The 22457-nt window shown below is 32.4% G+C and overlaps 1 protein-coding gene and 2 non-coding genes across 8 annotated transcripts in view; 1 reads left to right on the plus strand and 2 right to left on the minus strand.

The window, feature by feature from the left end:
- Epc1 (enhancer of polycomb homolog 1) overlaps positions 1–22457 on the plus strand; it is an 83678-nt gene that overhangs the window by 54539 nt on the left and 6682 nt on the right. For all 6 annotated transcript variants that reach the window (XR_007104314.1, XM_047520475.1, XM_047520473.1 and 3 more), the window contains 9 exons: positions 2992–3151; positions 10227–10372; positions 10790–10996; positions 11343–11491; positions 12812–12971; positions 15480–15656; positions 15742–15831; positions 15912–16060; positions 17079–17431. Coding sequence is in view for 5 of the 6 variants with exons in the window: in XM_047520475.1 (XP_047376431.1) it covers positions 2992–3151; positions 10227–10372; positions 10790–10996; positions 11343–11491; positions 12812–12971; positions 15480–15656; positions 15742–15831; positions 15912–16060; positions 17079–17431 (1591 nt within the window). In the remaining variant the exon portion in view is untranslated. The remainder of the gene's footprint in view (positions 1–2991; positions 3152–10226; positions 10373–10789; positions 10997–11342; positions 11492–12811; positions 12972–15479; positions 15657–15741; positions 15832–15911; positions 16061–17078; positions 17432–22457) is intronic.
- Trnaa-agc (transfer RNA alanine (anticodon AGC)) lies at positions 11886–11959 on the minus strand. Its single transcript has one exon. It is a non-coding gene; the product is annotated as a tRNA-Ala (tRNA).
- On the minus strand, positions 21259–21331 carry Trnag-ucc (transfer RNA glycine (anticodon UCC)). Its single transcript has one exon. It is a non-coding gene; the product is annotated as a tRNA-Gly (tRNA).

A 22457-nucleotide genomic window follows, 5' to 3' on the forward strand; every position in this document is an offset into this window, starting at 1 on the left:
TATCTTCCTACAAAAATAGTCCCATTTTCACTTAAAATTGAATGCTATTTCATGGAAATAAACATATATAGATTTGGGGTTTTGAAATATTTTATCTGGAAAACTACAAGTATAATGAATGTAAAGTATACCTTTTAGAAAATACCAGTATTTTAGGAAATCATTTAGTGAAATAAATTCATATTTTTGTGTGTAAAAAAGTATTGCAAGTATCTTTTAGAAAATATGAGAAATATGAAAGTAAGTTTCAAAATTGTGCCACCCAGTGGTAACTGTTAAGCTTTTGGTGTATATACTTTGAAATTTTATGTGTATGTATGCATGTATATTTATGTGGGTATACATACATCTATGTATACATACATATTCATTTAAGCACCATGCTCTGTTCAAGCACCATTTCAGGGTAGTGTTGTTATAGCAGAGAAAAATGGACAAAAACCTCTGCTTTCATGATGCTTAGATTGGAGATAAGGGGACAGGTAGGTGATGACAGTAAACAAACCAACTGTACAGCATATTAGAAGATTAAGTGCAGTGAAAAAGTAAAGCAAGGAAGGGATTAAAAGTAAAAAGGATTAGTTCAAACAGAGAAACAAGTTGTACCCCTTTTGTTTACAATAAAAAAATAAAAAAGAGGATTAGTTTGTGCATGTGTGTACTTTCAGACTTTTTCCCTACATATATGTATGTTCAATTGTGTCTTTAAAATATTAGATGTTCTTAGCATACAATTTTCAGATTAGTCCATTTTACTTATGGAATTATCAGTGTCATTAAATATTGTTCTTTGTGTGTATGTGTGTGAGGAAATCCTTGACATGACTCCTAAGAGTGCATAATCTGGCACATAACCCCCATGTGGATACATTTGTCATTCTCCCACCTCGCCATCCTCCAGCCACACTGACAGTCTCTATTTGGTCTCCTCCCTTTCTCATGTATTTTGTTAGTACTTTCAGAGGAAGTAAATGTGAATTGTATATAGAGTATTAGTTATCTTAATTGTTGAGGATTTTTTAAAACAGAATGACTTAACCAATTTCCTGTGTATTATATATATATAGGACCCTCTTCTTCCTTTTCTCATTATAAATTTTTCAAATTTATAGAAAAGTTAATAGTACAATGACCATCTCCTTACCTCCAACCCAGATTCTGCAGTGGTTAATATTTTGCAGTTCTTTCTTATTTGATGAATATTGCATTTTTTATTGAACTGTTAGTATGTTTCATACATTATGACACCTTTCCCCTATATACCATATATAAAGGGGAGGTTATTTTCTTGACTGTTAAAACTATGAGGAAGTTACTTGTGTGAGATGTATGATACAACATAAAACCACAAATAAGATTTTTAAAGCATTGAGTATTCACTGAAATATTGATAAGCAAAAGTTTTATTTTACAGTTATAAAAAATGGATGTAAACATAAGTAAGCATAAATGATAGCATATAGAAAACTTTGGTTTCACTAATATGGGCAATGTATCCATTGGCTACCAGGTATTGGGTACTTACTATGTCTTAGGCCTTTTTTATTAACCACAATCCCTTGTGGTAGGCACGTAATGTACATTTATAGATAATAAAAGTGTTTCTGGGAAAGAATAATTTTTCACAAGTCCCAGAGTCATAGAATTAGTAGACTGTGGAGCCATTGTTCAAATCCAGGGTATTCTTTATGGAAACCATGGTTTTTTTGGGTGAGTGTATCAGGGAATGAACTCAGGGGCACTTGAACACTGAGCTACATCCCCAGCCCTATTTTGTATTTTGTTTAGAGACAGGATCTCACTGAGTTGCTTAGTGCCTCACTTTTGCTGAAACTGGTTTTGAACTCTCATTCCTCCTACCTCAGCCCCCCAAGCTGCTGAGATTACAGGCATTCACTACCAAACCCCACAGAAGCTATGTTCTTAACCACATTAAAAATAAACACTATACTATATTCTTTTTAGTAGGATTATACATACATTTATGCTCATTCATATACACATAAAGTATTTAAAAGAATATATGTATTCTTAACTGGGGCTGCATAGGAAGACTGGAACTTTTTGTACTGTTGGAATGTTTTTCATTAGTGATATATATATATACGCACACACATACAAATAATTGCTTAATAAAGATATATGCCAAAATTCAGTGTTGATAGAACTGGGTGGGAACAATGTTTTTATGGCAGCTGGTAGTATCAAACTGGTAAAATCTTTCTGGGTGAAAACAACCAAAATTTAAGCATCTATTTACATTTTACTCACATTTATCTCCAACCAACTCTATAAAGTAGATTGTATTTATCTCTTACTAGAGGAAACAGTTTTAGAAGACTGAAGTTTCTTGCCAGGAGTCAGTTTGTTTCAGTGTTGGAGTTAGATTCTAATCCAGACGCCTGAGCCAAGGGCACACACTTCTAGCACCTGGACTTACTCTGTTGCTATCCAGAAAAGACTCTGAAAGTTGATAAGAAAGACAAATGACCAGGATTTTAGTCTGTCAGTTTCATAAACTAAAAATGGAAAAGATAATAATTTCTACCTCTTTTTGAAAAGATTCTATTAGTTGATTTGTTTAAAAGAAAATTCTAGATTTACAAAGTACTATAGGAACAGATTTGAGTCAATAAAATACTTTTTACACACAGCTTGCTTTCTTCACCTAGTAAATTCAGAGATTTTTTATCTCCTGTAAAATGCAAGCCTTAACAGTTTTGGTAAACTTTTAAAAAAATCTTTGTAACTCCATTTGGTGTAGTACCTTTTAAGTAAAGATGCAAAAAAATGAGTCAAGTGTTTGTAGCAGAATCTCATTTCTACCTAAAATGTTTTTATCACTAATATTTTTAACAGCATGCTTTCAAGATCTACTACTAAAATACCACTATTTTAAAAACAAATGAGCAAAAACCTCTGTATGACTGTATGTTCTGTTTGCTGCTCCTTAAATACATATACTTACATATTTCCCCCCTTTTTTAATAGGAACATCATCTTCAGCGGGCTATTTCAGCACAGCAGGTGTATGGCGAGAAGAGGGATAACATGGTCATACCAGTCCCAGAGGCAGAAAGTAATATTGCTTACTATGAATCTATATATCCTGGGGAATTTAAGATGCCAAAGCAGCTCATTCACATACAGCGTAAGTAGTTACTTTTTAAAATGATTGTTGTTTTTCCATATTTATCTTATATAACTTGACAGATACCTGTTTTATTGACATCAACTTGAGAGTTATTTGAGCACATTTTCTCCTTTTAAAATGGTATTTAAGATATCTGACCAAAAATTACAGCATATTTCATCATGGACTTTTAGTTTCATTCCACCGTGGGATCTTAGGCTGCCTTAGACAAGTAGGATAAAGCCTGTGCCTCAGAATGGAAAGCTTTCTTATCAGAATTAATAATATTAATAGTCTTAACCCTTAAGTCAGATTCAGCAAATTTTTTCTGTGAAGGGTCAGATAAAGAAATATTTTACGTTTGGGGGTCATTCATTCTCTGGGACAGCTATTGGTGCCAAAGCAGCTATAGAGAATACATAAACAAATGAACATGTCTGTGTTCCAATAAAACTTTATTCATAAAAATAAGTGGCAGGCCAGAGGAGTCCTATTGCCAAAACCTGGTCTGTGTTTTCTGCCAGCAGAGTGATATGCTAGTTTTTAGAAATTTAATATTCTAATTGGGAATTTGTTTCACTTGATTTTTTTTTTTTAGTAGATAGCTACCATATTTGGTGATGATGAACAGCAGAGTTTATAGCATTAAGATAATATATTAATATGTCTTTATATATTACTATATCTTTATTTTAGGGTTTTTAAAATATTTTCTTAGTTGTCAGTGGAGCTTTATTTTATTTACTTATATGTGGTGCTGAGAATCGAAACCAGTGCTTCACACATGCTAGGCAAGCACTCTACCACTGAGCCACAACCCCAGCCCTACTTTAGGGTTTTTGTGGGTTTTTTTTTTTTTGTGTGTGTGTGTGTGTGTGTTTTTCCTTATAAAATTCATGTGAGCACATTGAGAACCAGTTTTAACTAATTCTTAATTCATTAGTTTTCTGCCTCATTTAACCTTTTCCTATGTGATTCAGATTTTTATCTCCTGGATTATAAACACTAATTCCACAGTTTCTTAAATATAAGATCCAAAAGTAGACCTAGTGTCTATTTTGGCTTTTATTTATTGGCATTCTGATACTTTTTTAACTTGTGATTTTTTTCATCATTAACTCTTTGGCCTAATAGTATTTATTTCCTTTAGAAAAAGAATTTATCCAGTTTACTGAGAGTTTCTTCATAGTAAACCACAGCAATTTGTATTTACATGTGCACTGATGTTTAATTACATTTAAGACATAGAACAGGATCTCATGGCATGTGTTTGTAGTCCCAGATATTCAGGGGGATAACTTGAGCCCAGGAGTTCATAGTTAGCTTGGGTAACATAGTGAGACCCTGTCTCAAAACAGTCACAACAACAAAAATGAAAAAAGAGACAACACACTAAATTCTGACCATATAATTGTGAATTATTTTGGGACCCAGGGATATAATTCAATACTAGAGACCCTAAGTTCTATCTCCAATGCCAAAATAAAAATGGGAATAATAATAATAGTAATAATAATAATAATAATAAAAGAGACTGATACTTTCTAAACAAATATGATTGATATCAGGATCTATAATGTTCTCTAGAAAATCATGTCAGTTCAGATTTGAAAGTTACTTAGATCTGGTCCTCCCTAAATTTGCTAATTAGAGCCACACCTAATACACTGCCACAAACTGTATTATCTTATAAAATCATGTTTTTACATTAAAGCAAGATTGAATAGGATAAAAAAAAAATCACATTAATTGATTTACATTATCATTACTGTCAGAAAAATAATTGAGTGTACTTCTAACAGAGACCTACTTATTGATGATAAATTACCACAGTACACACTTTGCTGGTAACTAGTGAATTAGAAGTGGCCAAAAAAAAAAAATCAAAAGGCACTATATTTAAAAAGGAATTGACTCTGCTAACATGGTAATCCAATAATAATAATAATAATAGTAATAAAGTGGCAGCAGAAGTGTTGCTTATTTGGGATGAAAAAATTTTAATCAGTACAGATTTAACGTATCATGTCTTTGGAAAGATGTCATTGTAGTATTAGTAAAAATAAGTGCAGTTAAATTTGTGTTAGCTGCTGCAGATATGGGAGGTTGCAAAAAACTTACAAGTCCTTTATATTCTTCTTCAACCTCCTCTGATATTAACCTCAGGTACAACTATAGTACAATTTCAAACCACAAAACTTGACATTTGTACAATCCATACTGTTCATTCAGATTTCACTAGATATTCATATGTCTGTATGTGCAGTTCTGTGCTTTTTTTTTGTTATGTGTAGCCTTATATAGTCTCGTATAACCACCATCTCAACGAAGATACTCAACTATGTAACCATCAGAAGACCCATCCCACCAATTCCTAGCAACCACTAATTCATTCTTCATTTTTCATCTATTTGATGTTATGTTGGTTCACAAATGTTATGAAAATGGAATCATGTTGTATATATCCTTTCAGATTGATTTTTTTTTTAACTCAACATGATATCCTTGAGGTTATGGTTTTTGCTTATTATATTTGTAGTTCATTTCTTATATTGCTGAGTAGTATTCCATGATACATCTATAACCATAGTTTTATTTAACCATTAGCCATTGGGAGACATTGGATACCTTTCAGCTTTAGACTGTACTGATAGAGCTGCTGTGAACATTCACATACAAGTTTTTATGTGAATGTAAGTTTTTATTTCTCTGAGATCAGTACTCAGAAGTATGGTTGCTAGATCATTCTAGTTTAGTTTTAACTGTAACATTTTCTCAGATTGAATAACCTTTTCACATTATCACTAGCTATGTATGTATAACCTAGTTTCTCTGTATATTCTTTAGCATTTGGGGTTATTAATTTTTAATGTAGCCATTCTAATAGGTGTACAGTAATATCTCACTGTATTTTTTAATTTGCATTTACCTAAATGGCTAATATAAATACAAAACATTATTTTGTATTTTTTTTGTTGCACGTGTGTGTGGTGTGTATTTATTGTCTTTGGTCAAATGGCTATGCATGTCTTTTTTTTATTGTAAACAAATGGGATACATGTTGTTTCTCTGTTTGTACATGACGTAAAGGCATACCATTTGTGTAATCATAAATTTACATAGGGTAATGTTGTTTGATTCATTCTGTTGTTATTTTTTCCCTTTGGCTATGCATGTCTTTTGCCAAGTTCCCAGTGTATTTTCTTTTCTTTTTTTAACTGTTGAAGTTTGAGGGTTTTTTAAAATGAACGAGATCCAATTTTTTAAAAATATTTCTCTTACAGATAATGCTTTTGATGTTAAGTTTAAGAGGTCTTTGCTTTGTCCTAAACCCCAAAGATTGTCTCCTATGTTCTGCTCTAGAAATGTTACACTTTCATATTTTACATTTAAATCTGTGCTCCATTATGAGTTAACTTTGATATAAAGTATAAAGTTTAAGGGTTTTTTTCATTTGTTTGTTTTTGTTTTGTTTGCCTCTGAATCTCTAGTTACTGCAGTACCATTTGTTGAAAAAAAACTTTCTTTTCTCTGTTGTATTGCTTTTGTTTCTTGGTCAATAATTGAGCATATATTGTAGGTCTTATTTCTGAATTCACAATTCTGTTCCATTGATCCCTGTTTTTAATCCCAAGACAGTACCACTGTCTTGATTGTTACAGCTGTATAGTATTCTTTAACATCAGGGAGAGTGGTTCCTCCTGATTTATTTTTCTTTTTCAAAAAAATCTTTGAACGTTTTGGGGCCTTTTCTTCTCCATATGAATTTTAGATTAAGTTTGTATGTTTCTGTAGACAGATGTACCAACATCTTAATAAAATTGCCTTAAATATATAGATCAATTTAGGAAGAATTTGACGTCTTTACTATATGAGTCAGGCTCTGAAGACAGTTCCAGATATTTAGGTCTTTTGTCCTTTGTTGACAACTTTGTGAATATGGCCTTACTAAAATTACTTATTCTAGGAAGTGTTTGTAGATTCTTTGCTGTTTTCTATGTAGGCAATCAAATCATAGTCTGCAATTAGAGACCTTTTTTTTTTCTTAATTGCATGCCATTAATTTCTTTTCTTGCTTTATTATAATAACATGCACTTTTGTACTATGTTAATTATAAGAGTGGCAAGAGAGCTAACATCTTTGCCTTGTTCCTAGTCTTAGGAGGGAAGAATTCAATGTTACATTACTAAATATGATGTTAGCTATAGGTCTTCAGCCTGTTAATATGGTAGGTTACACTGTTTTTCAAATATTGGACCAGACTTCCATATTTGGAATATATCTCATACATTTATTTTATACATTGTTAGATAGAATTTTTGCTAAGATTTAACCAAGAATTTTTGCATCTCAGTTCATGAAAGGTATTAGTATCTATCTTGTCTGATTTCAGTATCAGTGATACTGGCATCAGAGAAAGAGCTGGGAAGTGTTCCTACTCTTCTGTTTTCTAGAAGAAATTGTATAAAAATTATGTTAATATGTTTTAAAGTGGTATTCATCTTAATATACTAAAATAAGGAAAAGCTATAATGTGAATTTTTTTTTGGGGGGGCGGTGCTGGGGATGGAACCAAGGCAAGCACTCTACCAACTGAGCTATGAATTTTTACAAAGGTAAAATTGAATATAGGCTGCTTAAGTGATCTAGTAAGTTACTCTTGAATTCTTTAGGAACTTTACCTAAATGACCAAACTGGTTCATTTCAAGTACCCTAATTTCCAGTTTGCTCCTAAACTAATGTTATACAAGCTTGGAGTGTTTAAATGGAAATTTGTATTCTCTGAAAAGGCTATGATTAAATGTTTGGGAATTTGCATTTTTTATTTCTCTCCCAACACCCAGAGTCATAATGCATATTAGTACTGTTTTATAGGCTCTTATAACCTGGGATATCCAATTTATTTAATTTTAATCCATCATTTTTCAGATCTCTTTATTACATGTTATATGTTAACATTTCATCAAACATTAACTTGGAAAATTTCACCTCTATTATTTGTTTGTATCAAAACTGGTATGAGAAATTCCTCCTCAGCCTCAGGGATTATATTCTGTTCCTAATCGACATTTTGTGTTATTTCTTGAACCAAATATCCTTTCACTGCTTGTGTCTTGCATTTTCAAAATGTTATTTAGAGTTATGGACATACCTTCCCAATGTACACTTAGTTTGACCCATAAGTGGCACTTGTTACATTGACATTTATATACACTTCACCTCTATTAGACTCTAATTACAGTAGTCCCTTCTTATCTGTGGTTTCAGTTATTCATGATCACTCATGTTCTGAAAATATAGAGTGGGAAATTCCAGAAATAAACAAATCATATGTTTTAAACTATAGTCCATTTTTCTTAGGACACAAATCGTCCCTTTTTCTAGCATATCCACACTGTGTATACTACCTCTTCATTACTCATAGTTATATAGGTTATCAAAACAACTGTCACAGCATCTGTGCTTTTGACTAATTTTATTTGATAAAAGCCCCAAAGAACAAGAGTAGTGGTACCAGATATGCCAAAGAGAAGATGTAAGTAAAGTGCTTCCTTGAAGTGAAAAGGTGAAAGTACTCAACTTTAAAAAAAAACACATGCTGGGGTGGCTGAAGTGTATGGTAAGAATGAATCTTCTATCTGTGAAATTATGAAGAAGGAAGAAGAAATTCATACTAGCTTTGTTATGGCACTTCACTCTGCAAAAGTTAGAACCACAGTGCTTGATAAGTGCTTAGTTAAGTTGGAAAAGACATTAAGTATATGGTTTGTATACTGTCCAAGGCTTCAGGCATTCCCTAGGGGCCATCTCCCAATGGATAAGAAGGGACTACATACAGTACTAGGTTTGTACCAAATTTTATTTCCTCTTAAAAATATCTAATCAATTTTTATGTACTATTGTATTCTTTTCCCTTAGATTTATTTTTTATAACAGATTTTCCTACACATGTGTATCACATCTAATACTGGATGCTTTTGTTTTTGTTTTGCTTTTGTGGTACTCAGGATTGAACTCAGGACCTTGTATGTACATGCTAGGCAAGCACTCTACCACTAAGCTACACCCTCAGCATGTTTTCTTTTTTCTTTTTTAAAATTATACGTGTATCCAAATTTATCGCCATCAGTATTTTAAAAAGAGTCATTTCTATTATTTAACAATAATTGACTAGGTAGGTCTTATTTTAATTGACAGAACCTAATTAGGTTTTTTATTAGACTATTCATAAAAGCCTGAAGTCATAAAATAGCACACTCTATGAAATACACAAATTTTGACATTGCTGGATCATAAAGCACAGATGACGTTATAGAGACTAGGTAAAAAGAACCTCATACCATTCTAAGTTTAGACCCTAAGGTAGAAGGAATTAACTAAGAGAAAGATAGGAAAGGTTTTGATCTCAAGCTATTTAATATTTTTGCTTATATCATTATCACCCTAGCTTCATTTGGATAAATAATTGGATGGGGCAAGTGATTCTTGATGACGGATCTATGAAATAAACCTCATATTTCCATCATCATGACAATGATTCTCAAGGGGAATAAATCTCCTTGTCAGGAATGCACTCACTGACAGCTGTCTCTGTTATTGGTAGTGGTTTTTAACACTTCATCTTTAACTATCAGTCCCTAAACTTTTGGTAAAGTAGTTTAATAATCTATAAGATAGGGCTTAAGTATGCTAGGAAAACATCTTAAATAGAGACCTTTTCATTTTATATTAGGGCAAACTGAAATTCCTGCTATGTGGTTTTCATGCTACAAAAATGGCACTTTCTCATGGTTCAACCAGACACATTTAATAATATCTTTATGTTTTTAGTGAAGTACTTCCAGTTTATTTGCTTTTAGAGTGGGTGGAGGGCATCTTATCCACTGTCTTTTATTACTTTTGTCTGTATTTATAGTAAAGATAAGTATGAATAATGTATCGGTAAGCTTAGATTGTTGATGGCTCTGAAGTAAAATCCAAAAATCTCCTTTTCCTTATAATTCCAGGTCTTGCTTTTATCCAGACATCTGTGAGAGGTTTTTGTTGATGAATTCACACAGTAAATGATTGTTTATGGTTTCTTCTGTCAGCTTTTAGTTTGGATGCTGAACAGCCTGATTATGATTTGGATTCTGAAGATGAAGTATTTGTGAATAAATTAAAAAAGAAAATGGACATCTGCCCATTGCAGTTTGAGGAAATGATTGACCGTCTAGAAAAAGGCAGTGGTCAACAGGTACAATTCCATTTACATATGTGTATATGTACTATTCTGTGTAAATGTCTATATTACATTAAAACTATGTGATACTGAAGGGGGCTAAGAGAGCAGGCTTTAGAGTTAAAAAGCATGAATTCATATCTCATCTCTGTCTATTATTAACCTGTGTAATCTCGAGCAATATCTTCCTCTGTGCCTCAGTTCCTCTTCCATAATATAGATGATAAATTTCACTGGATTATTGTGAAAATTAGATAAAATGATGACTGTGTTTAAAGCACCTAACTCAGTGACTAATGTATATAAGTTATAATATGTAAGTTTCCTATTGTTTAAAACTGTTTTAGTTTTGATTATTGTCATTTAAATTGAGAAGTAACAGTTTTGAACCCTATATATTATATGAAAATGACACAGTGGTTTTACATTTAGCCAGTCAGTCTGCAGGAAGCCAAACTACTACTAAAAGAAGATGATGAATTAATTAGAGAAGTTTATGAATACTGGATCAAAAAGAGAAAAAACTGTCGAGGGCCATCTCTTATCCCATCAGTAAAACAAGAAAAGCGAGATGGTTCCAGCACAAATGATCCTTATGTAGCTTTTAGAAGACGCACTGAAAAAATGCAGACTCGAAAAGTAAGTGATTTTTGTGGATTTTTAAAAATTTTCTATAAAAATTCTTTATAGTAATATCTTTACTTTTTGTTTAAATGTGACTCTTTAAAATTATAATGGAAGATATAATTGAAAATAAGTTGACATTAAGATTTATTGTGGGGCTGTTACTGGTATATTTTAATGTTAATCCACTTAAAATTCTTAAACAAAATTGATTTCATGGTGATCCATACTGTCTTCCAAGTCTTTAAATTCCAATTTAAACCTTCAAATGTATACATTCTTAGGAATCAATAAGTTGGCCCCCAGCGCTACTAATTAGGAGTGCTTATTGACATTAAACAAGCAACTTTAATATTTGCAGAATCGCAAAAATGATGAAGCCTCTTACGAAAAAATGCTTAAGCTGCGTCGAGATCTAAGTCGGGCTGTTACTATTCTAGAAATGATAAAAAGAAGAGAAAAAAGTAAAAGGGAGCTATTGCACTTAACACTGGAAATTATGGAAAAGAGGTAAAGTATATTTTAGTAGTGTTAGAAAGTGTGGTACCAGTAGCATTTTGTAGATTGAGTTAATTTATTTCCTGAGCAATTATCTGTAATTACAGAAAAGTCTACTTTTAATAATAAAAGCTGTTTAAATATGTGGTGTGATACTGTTTGTATAATTTTTCATGTAGTCCTGTCTTTATTTTCTTTAAAAGTGACCGAGTTCACTAACAGTGAAATATATCAGATATATTCATTTTGAAAATCCCCTCTTTTGTTCTTACTTGAGTTGTGTATAGGGCTTTGAGAGAGAGAACATTTATCTGTTTTGTGGTTTTTGTTTTATTCACTTGATAGTACTATTATTTACATGTATTTGTACATACACGCTTTTTAAATAATTGGATTTTATTTGTTTTTATGGTACTGGGGATTGAACCCAGGACCTTGTGCATGCTAGGCAAGTACTCTACCAACTGAGCTATATCCCCAGCCCATAAAATTATTAGTGTTTTGATAAAAAAGTAAAGAGAAGGAGGGGGACTGGCCCATAAATCTTAACAGTTAAATAACCCATTCAGTGAGGTACACAAAAAAATTCAAGCCTCATGATCCTATTTATGAGTCACTATCCCCAAAGAAAATCACTGTTAAATTTATTGTGATTTCTTCCAGAAAAATTTTTAGTTTTTTAGTACAGACAATTCCAGTTAGAAATTCCGCAACACCATTTTATGTATTCATTTCAACTTTTCCACCAATCTTCACCAAAATTGTTAAGATAAAATTCCAACTTTTGTTTTTTTTCCACTGTCATTATGTGCGAAGACAAAGCTGTGAGACAGAAAAGTAGAAGGAAGAAACAAAATGATTATTTAATATTTAATTTTAATAGATATTCAGCAAATAGTTAAGGTTTAACTACATTTAATTACTTTATGTCCAATTGATGTTTATAATTATATTCCAGTCATTAATGGTCATAAGGATTTTAAAATTTTCTTTTCCTCCCTACTTTATTTAGGTATAATTGACAAATAAAAATTGTACATTTTTGTATGTTGTTCAGAGTGTATAAAGTTGTATTCATAAAATGAATAAGTTCTGAAGACCTAATGTGCAGAATGGTTAATAACAGTGTATTGTATAATTAAATATGCGCAAGGAAATCTCACATCTCCCACCACACACCACACACACAAGGTAACACTGTGAGGTGATGGATATGTTAACTAGCTTGGTTGTAGTAATCATTTCACAGTGTATATTTATTAGAACATCACATGCTCTTTGCATATAATTTTAAACTTTGTGTTTTTTTGTTTTTTTTTTTTATCATTTCAGGTATAATTTGGGTGACTACAATGGAGAGATCATGTCTGAGGTTATGGCACAGAGACAGCCAATGAAACCTACTTATGCCATCCCCATCATCCCTATTACTAACAGCAGTCAGTTTAAACATCAGGAAGTAATGGATGTGAAGGAGTTTAAAGTTAATAAGGTGATTAAACTTTTTGTGATAATAGTGTCAGATAATGGAATGATATTTTATCATTTGAATAAGAATAAAAAGTAAACACAGCTGGGTGTGGTGGCACACATCTGTAATCCCAGCACTCAGGAGGCTGAGGCAGGAGGATCACGAGTTCAAAGCCAGCCTCAGCAAAAGCAAGACGCTAAGCAACTTGGTGAGACCCTGTCTCTAAATAAAATACAAAATAGGGCTGGGGATGTGGCTTAGGGGTTGAGTGCCACTGAGTTTAATCCGCCCCCACCCCCCGCCGCCCCAAAAGGTAAAGCACACAAAAAACCCTACCAGGAAGTGTGCTGCAAAACTTTACTGTATCTTATTTAAAAAGTAGAAATTTGTAATTAAAATTTTATTTTTATTTTGGTTATTACCTTATAAAGGGAAGATTTTGTTACTGTATCTGATAAAAAGAGTATTTTACTAGTAGTAGGATTATCCAGTGTTGAAATAATGTAAACAAAATATGAAGGTTTAGGGAGAAATACGTGAAATTTTTCTTTTGTGTACACATCTATAGGTAAGCAAAATGAAAAATATAAGTGATAGTTCAGTAATCTTTTTAATAGTTTATAATATAGATAGTGGTTTAGAAATGGAAATATTTTGAAAAAATAGAATTTAAACCAAAAATTCCACAATTTGTGAAGACTGAAGTTGGTGAGGGAAAATAAAATTAGTGAAGGGAAACTGAGGAAAATAATGGAAGTCAGGTAAGTGGCACCTTCTTGAAAATTATGCATCTAGGGAAAAGGTATTTTATGTATTTTTTTATATGAAATTTATCGTGAAACTTAAAACTCACAATTCCATTTTAGTGGGTACATCACAATCAGTTTTGTTATCTCCCCCATATTGTTTAATACCATGTTTCTGCAATTTTTTAATTGCAGTGACACTAATCTTCACACCTGAGTGTCATCTTGCCATCCCAGTTAGAGTAATGATTTCTGCATTCCATATTTTTCCCCCATCATTTAGAGTAATGCCAAGGGACCATTTTATGAGAAAATAATGGACATTTTTATTTTTAAAAGTGTTGGGAAATTAGTAAGCTGAATAAAAAGTTATTAATTTTGATAATCTAGAAATTGAGGGTTATACAAGAATTTTTTCTTTTTCTCATAAACATATGATCCATGGACATTTAAATTTTATACTTAATCTAAATTTTATGTTCCACTTTTATAGTTTATACCTTTAAAATTGAATAAATGTTTTTCTACTTTTAGTATTTTAAATCTGTGGTTCCCCCTATCTGACCTCTGTGTGGTTTCCCCCTATCTGAATCCAGTGTTACTCTTCAGTTGTATTTCTAGATTAAACTCTTGTAATTATTCTGTTACTTTTCTCTTTATGTGCCAGAAATGTGAGCCCTCACACTTGCAGGTACTTTAAATTTCTCTGAATTAAGACAGAATTCTTAAAGGGACTGTTTCATTATGTTGATCATTTTATTATAGGGTGTTTGGATCCCAGATTTTATTGAATAAGATCAAGATTTGAATTATGTTTGTAAGAAAAGCAGTAGCTAATAATATAAAGCACTGTTATATGAGACCATTGATAATAACTTTTGAGTAATGTTTTGCTTTGTAATTAGCTTTCAGTTCAGGTCTTTCAGCACCACAGTAGAAATTGTAGAAAGATACTTGATAGTTTAATAGTTAACTTTTCCCAGTAAACTATAATGCCATGAACTATATAAGAATTAACACAAATTCTTAGTGTGTTTACATACCATAATTCTTGCCATCACTTTTTTCTTCCTAACAAATATAACGCTCTAATCTTCTTTACCTGTTGCCTGCATATCAAATTCATGCTTATCCTAATCTTTGCTATCATCTAACATCCCTATTTCTAACATGCATTGTGTTCCATCCACTTAGTCTCTCTTGACTGTGTTTTATCTTCATCCTTTGGTACTGCTCAAAATCTTAACACTCCAGAAAGACTTACTTCATTGTTATTGTTCAGCTATCTAATCCTTACTGTTTACTTTTATAAGTTCTCAACATTATATTTTTGTTTACCACTTTGTTAACAGTTGTCTTAGTTTGCTTTGTGTATAGGTAAAATTGTTTTCATTATTATTTTTCCTATACTGATTTGTTACTGCTTGAGCTAAGGACTAGATATTCCTCCCCCAATTCCCAGAATTTCCATAGAACTTAAAGAAATATTAGGGGAGCCAGTGGCAAGTATAGGACTTCAGAAGCTGGAGAACTTCTGTTCTCTCTTTATACTTTCTTTGAAACAGAATAATTTATAGGACTATGTTACATTGTAGGATATATTCCTTCATGCTTTCCCAGAGACCAACTTTAATGTAAGATGACCAGACATTAAAGTCTTTTTTTATGAATATGAACAACTTCATTATAGCAATAAACTTCCTTTTTTCTAACTTCCAAAAAACCCCCACAGTTTTATAGAACATGGTTTCTAGTGTATAATTAATTTACATCTTTGTTGCAGCAAGATAAAACCGATCTTATCCGACCGAAACGGAAATACGAAAAGAAGCCCAAAGTCTTACCATCGTCTGCTGCTGCTACTCCTCAACAGACGAGTCCTGCTGCACTGCCAGTCTTTAATGCTAAAGATTTAAATCAGTATGACTTTCCCAGCTCAGATGAAGAACCTCTCTCCCAGGTAAATATAAGAATGTCTCTGTTAACAGAGGAGAGAAATGTAAGAAGCCACATGTTTAACCTGTTGTATTTATTTTATATTAAAGGTTTTGTCTGGCTCTTCAGAAGCTGAGGAAGAGAATGATCCTGATGGTCCCTTTGCTTTCCGTAGGAAAGCAGGCTGTCAGTACTATGCTGTAAGTTTCAGACTTTATTTGTAAATAACAATCTATTTGCATTTAACTGGTGAAATAAAATAATTTGGACTTTCTTTTAGCCTCACTTAGACCAAACTGGCAACTGGCCTTGGACTAGTCCTAAAGATGGAGGATTAGGGGATGTGCGATACAGATACTGCTTAACTACTCTAACCGTACCCCAAAGGTGTATTGGATTTGCACGAAGACGGGTTGGGCGCGGTGGAAGGTAAGATATTTCAGCATTCCCAGTATAAGGATATTTTAGACAGTGAAGTAATCAAATTCAAAGTTTAAAGTGAGACAGTCTTCTGAACAGCTTACCAGTTACTATTTGCTATTCTTAACTGATTTGTTGATTGAAATATTTTTGCCTCTCTGCTACTGTTCTTACACAGCCATAGCTCACATGATGTATAACTGTAATGAATCCCAAATGGATTTACTTTTCTTCCCAAGATGGAATAACTTAGTAAAATTATCAAGGGAAAGAATTCTAAGAAAAGGCAATGGACAAAGACAAATGTAAATTAGAGTCATTATTGCACATGCTGTATTAGGCTAAACAAACTACCAAAAAAATGTTGGGTTCTGAAAGAAAGGACTTAAATAAACCAAACACTGTCCTGTTAACTAGGGTAATGGTTTTTCTAACTTGTTAACTTAAAAGAATCTGTATGTGACCCAATCTTGACATCCCAGTTTGTCAGGATTTAATTTTTCTTCCTATATAATTTAAAGACCTTTATGTGAGTTGTTTGTATAGGGGGAAGAAAGGAATTGCAGAGTCCATAAAAACAAAGAACAATAAGCTCTTTGGTTCAAAACCAATTTGAAAAAAAGAACCTTTATCAAAACTGAGAATCTGATGTGCCTATAATCCTAGCAACTCTGGCAGTTGAGGCAGGAGGATTGCAAGTTTGAGGCTAGTTTCTGCAAGCTAACAAGGCCCTAAGAAACTAAGCAAGGCCCTGTCTCAAATTTTAAAAATGTATAAAAGGGGGATGAGGGTATGACTGAGGATGTGACTCAGTAGGTATGCACCCCTGGTTCAATCCCCAGTACCCAAAAAAAAAAAGAGATTTTGGCCTAAAAGAGCCAAAAGCTGAAATAATCAACTGTATAGATTTTAAATACTTAGTATATTTTTATTCCACTTTTGGAAGTTGGGAAAGAAAGGAAAATCTCTTTTATACTATCTCTGAATTGCTATTTTGAATAAACATTACATGTCTTATTTTTAATAGGGTCTTACTGGACAGAGCTCATTCAGAATATGACAGTTTGTTTCGCCATCTGGATTTGGAAATGCTTTCCTCGCCACAACATTCTCCAGTCAATCAGTTTGCCAATACCTCAGAAACAAATACCTCGGACAAATCTTTCTCTAAAGACCTCAGTCAGATACTAGTCAATATCAAATCATGTAGATGGCGGCATTTTAGGCCTCGGACACCATCCCTACATGACAGTGACAATGATGAACTCTCCAGTAGAAAATTATATAGGAGTATAAATCGAACAGGAACAGCACAACCTGGGACCCAGACATGCAGTACCTCCACGCAAAGTAAAAGTAGCAGTGGTTCAGCACACTTTGGTATGTTTATTTATGATATACATTTTTATGGAGGTGTTGGGCTTGTCCATTTTTTTGAGTGTATAGTCTGTTAAATTCCTGACTAAAGAAAAATGAGTACTTACTTGAATCATGTTTAGTCATACCTTTGCTGTAATCCCTAGGTATATGTCTTCATTTACCCACACATACAAAATGGTTTGTTGCTACTGAATGTGTGATATTTGTTTCCTGAATGAAGTCTGTGAACCACAACATTCATCAGTCATTTTCAATTAATATGAAAAAAAAAATGGAGCCTAAGTTGTTAACTGTTTTATGCTTGAATACTTCTAGTTTTTTAGTCTGCTTAAATTTAAAGATGAATAGACAATAGGTATGTATAACTTACATGCTAACACAATAATTTTGAAAACTTTGAGAAACTGCATTTTCAGAGAAAAATATTTAAGTTAAAAGGTTATTTTAGTATATTAAAAGTATTTTCACTTCATATTGACTTATGCCTATATTGTGAAACATACGTAAAATTAATGCTCTCCACTTAAAATATTCTGTTGATTTTGGCTTTCGATTTTAAAGTTTAAGTCTGCCTTATTGGAACATACAGATTATAGAAGTTCACTGTCACTATAATTCTTTAAGGTAATTTAAATACAGATTTTTGAAAGTACTATAAATGTCTTTATTCCCTATTCATCTGTTAAGGTTATACTTTATAAATATGAGAATTTGCCCTTATTCTTGAAGGCTTTTAGAAAATGTTTCAAAAACTAACTAACTTGGTGGTTACAAAGAAATACTTTTATGAAATGGGAGTCTTTCAGCTTATGAGAAAAATAATCACATTTCAGAAATCAACTAGAAGATAGTTTCTCTGAGGCCTAACATTATTTATAATTCCATTAATTTTAATGTCTTTATCACAAAAAGCCAGTTTTTCCTGCTATATAGGCTTAAAAACAAAAATGAAAACTTTCCAATATGAAGACTTACATACAGTGTGAGTATGGAGATTTTAAAAGTGTAAACTCATAATAGTTTCTGATAATTAACCTATTTGAGTTGTGTAAAACTCTTTGAGATTTCTCAAATAGCCATGTTTCATCAATCCACATCTTCTTTAATCCCTAAAATAGATAAATAAAAGTATATAATTATTCTAAAGATTTTATTATGATCTTTTTTATGTAGGTTATTTGGGTTCTGCTTACAAAGACATATGAATGTCAGTTGTAAAACTTCCTTATTTTGTTTGTCAAAGAACATTAAAACATGAAACATTACCAAAATTATCTGAAAAAATTTTAGTGACTGTGTAATAGTTCATATTTCTTTCCCCTAGATATGTAGTATAACTGTTTTTAAAGATGAATTTATCTATTTTGTTTATTGAAAGATGGATATATTTTTTTCCTATTCTTTTCAGTTTTCTCTTAAATTTTGTCAGTTTCCTATATGCTTAGAGAATAGATGCCTACAGACTACTATAGGTTAACAGTATTTGTTCTTTCATATTTGTGAATATTGCAGAGACCAAAAACTTTTCTTTTTACACTCTAAAGTACAATGCTGTTGTATCATATGTGTATTTTACAGAAGTGAATTCAACTATAGGCCCCTGGGGAAAAAAACTAAAATTTAGCACTTTACATGTTATATAGAATTCTAAAGCATTTCTGCTGAATGGATTCTCCAGAGTGAGCCTAGGATGGGAGAAGAGAATCTATTTGCTATTCTCTTACAGTGTCCCTATATGCTACTTCATTCATAGATTAAACATCTCACCTCTTTTGTTATCATTGTAGTTTAAAAAAATTTTTTTTAAATACTTTTCTTACAGCATGGCCCCCAGACAGAAACCAAATTTCTTCATCTGGTACTTAAAACCAAAGAAACCCTGATTTGGTCTGATGCTAGGGAAAATACTGTGTTGGGTTTTTTGAAAGAAAAGTTTCCATCAGGACACATATTCCAAAGGAATTATCAAGGCTTTATTTTGACTGTACTGACTTTCACATTATATCAGATATGAGTTCCTTAATATCTGCTGCTTAAGCATATGTGCTTAAGTTCATGTGAATTACAATTTTAGTCATCTTTTGATTATTCAATTATTATAAATATTAAAATGTATATTTATGTGATGACACTAGTGTTGCTCTCTGGTTTGACTCCCTTTTTAAGGTCTTCTTTGCACTTGTTTTTAAGTAGAAAATACTAAACTAAGATATCAGCAGTCTATTTTACTGAAGTGCATAAATTATAACAGACCAACTTTTATAACCTCTGTTTCAATTGCTCAGAATCTTTTTTGTTTGCTTCCCAGTCTCTGCCATTTTGCAGTTATGTAAGCAAAAGGATATGCTGATGACTCAGGTGTTGGGTAGTCTCCTAATCCAGGTGTTATTGAGTACTTGGTCCTCTGCATACTGTGTAGCAGAATAGCACAGTGTTGAGGAACTTGGAAAGACCTCCTAAATGTGTATTTAGAATTTCTAGGACTAGATTTTTTTACCAAAATGTTTTTTAAAACAATAGTTAATATGTTATTTGGACAGTTTTCAGATACAGTTATCTAATTCTTATTATTTTTTTTTTTAATCTATAGTTGCACCTTTGAAAATTTTGTGTTTGTTCAGTGACTCATTATTCATTTGTGTGTGTTTGAGTTTGGGGGATATCAAATTAACAGCATTAATACCTAATTCATAATTAGAAGGAATGCTTACGTAAGAGTCCTAAAATAATTCAGAAAAACTGAAGAGAGAAAATGACATTTAAACCAGAATGATCAAGTTCAAGATTTTAATTCCTAGTTTCCAATGAAATTTCAACAGCACTGCATATAATTTTTCTAAGTTTACATATCTGTACTAAAAATCTGATTTGTTTTCATAAGTAAAGAAAAGATGTGACTAGAATCTTGTTCTAAGTCTCAGTAGGTTTAACAGTGCAACTTTACTTCAGTTTGTAACAAAATTTTAATCTTATTGTGGAAAAGGAACTGTAGATTTGAGGACTAAATATTTGAATTGTTATATTTTATAAATCTACAGGACCTGTTACTCCAGTGTTACCAAATTACATATTTTTCACAGTAGAAAATATATTTAGTGTATAGCATTAGAAGCAGAGTGAAACAGCGCCTGTAGTAAAAATGCATTAGTAGTTCTACATCAAAGAATTGTCACACTGAGAGGAATGTTTACTACAAATAATTTTCATGTTCAGGTCAACCACAGTCAAATGCGTTCTGGTCTGATCATAGTTTGCCACCAAATGAGTATCAACAAACTTTGGGTTTCAAATTGGATTTCTAAAGGACTGAAAAGGGCTCATGAACCTTATCAATTCAAGCTCATTAACTATGGGATCTTACTTTAGTAATAAACTACCTGGATTCATTTCACTTTATTCAACTCTTTGAAGTTACCTTCTTATATTAAAATAATTTTTTGCCTGTGTACTGCTCAAATAAATTTCTAAAAGCAGTGTCTTTTAAAATAGGTTTTGGGGTTCCATTTGTCTCTAAAAAAAGTAGACCTTTTGATAATCTAGACTCCCTAATTGAATTTTGAAATTGTTTATTTCCAAGCACCTGTTGCCCTTCCCACCCAACCAAATTTGAGCATTTCAGTAGAATTGCTCCAGCAATAGGCATATGACCACTGGGCAACAGGTGCTGCGGGGCCACAGCATCGTTTCCTTGCGTAAAGAGCAGACTCCTAAAGTCAGGGGATTTCACACAGGTTCCTACCCAGAAAATTGGTTAATTAGAGGCTACCAAAACAAAGGTGGTTTCTGTCTTTGCCTTTGTTTATTTATTTATTTATTTATTTATTTTTTGGCGGTCCTGGGGATTGAACCCAGGGCCTTGTGCTTGGAAGGCAAGCACTCTACCAACTGAGCTATATCCCCAGCCCTTGCCTTTGTATTTTTAATGAGGGAAAAACTATCTACTTTCTAGACAGTTTAGAAAGTTTATCCATATATTGAACCAAAAAACTGTCTCCTTAAATTTAAACCTACAGGTTTGAATTTTATTTGTGGAATCATCTGAGTGAGTATACTTGCTCTCCAACATCATATTGCCCTTCAGATATGAAAGTCCTGGCATGCTTCCTTCCCTAGTCCCAATACTCAGGCATCCTCAGCTTTTAGTTGTAGCCTGCATTACTGTTCTGCCCTATAGAGTCTTGTTTGTCAGATACTCTATATATGACTTTTAAAGCACTTGACTCATACTGTTGGTACCTAAAAAAGTTTATTTCTTGAAAATAATATTAAACCTAAAACAGAATTTTTGTATATTTGTTTTTAAATTTAAAATTTCAGTTAATTTGATGGGATTTTTTTATTTTTCTCTTCCACTACTGAATATCTGTTTGATCTCAGGGAAGTTTCTGGATCTCTGTCTAACATGAAATTATAGGCAGAAATTACGAAGGGTTTCTCCTGATCTCAGTCTTTTGTTTCTTTGATACTGTGAAACAGTTCTATTTCTAGATTTGGTGATCTGTTCGTAATAACCCTGTTTGTGTGAATTATATATTTGACATCCACACCAATATATGGAGGCAAATGTACAATAAAATTTTTTACCTTTGGTACTTTAGTGCATTCATAGAGATTTAGGGCTGTATGGTCATTTTTGCTTTTTACTTAGCATTTAATTAGTTTTTTTGGGGGGGGCGCAGGGGTGCGATTGAACTCAGGGACACTCAACCACTGAGTCACATCCCCAACCTTATTTTGTATTTTATTTAGAGACAGGGTCTCACTGAGTTGCTTTGCACCTCACTTATGCTGAGGCTGGCTTTGAACTTGCAATCCTGCCTCAGCCTCCTGAGCTGCTGGGATTATAAACATGCGCCACCATGCCCAGCTTAGATTTTTGAGTTATAACAACTGAGCACTGCGTAATTTTTCTGTAGCCATAATAATATAAAATCTAGTTCAGATCATATTTGCCCAAATTTACTATTTTACCTTTGTCCAAGCTTTTCTACTTATTCATATATCCTTCTTTTGACTTGGAATTGTA

Source organism: Sciurus carolinensis, chromosome 12 (genome assembly GCF_902686445.1).
Source record: "Sciurus carolinensis chromosome 12, mSciCar1.2, whole genome shotgun sequence".
Classification (NCBI taxonomy): Eukaryota; Metazoa; Chordata; class Mammalia; order Rodentia; family Sciuridae; genus Sciurus; species Sciurus carolinensis.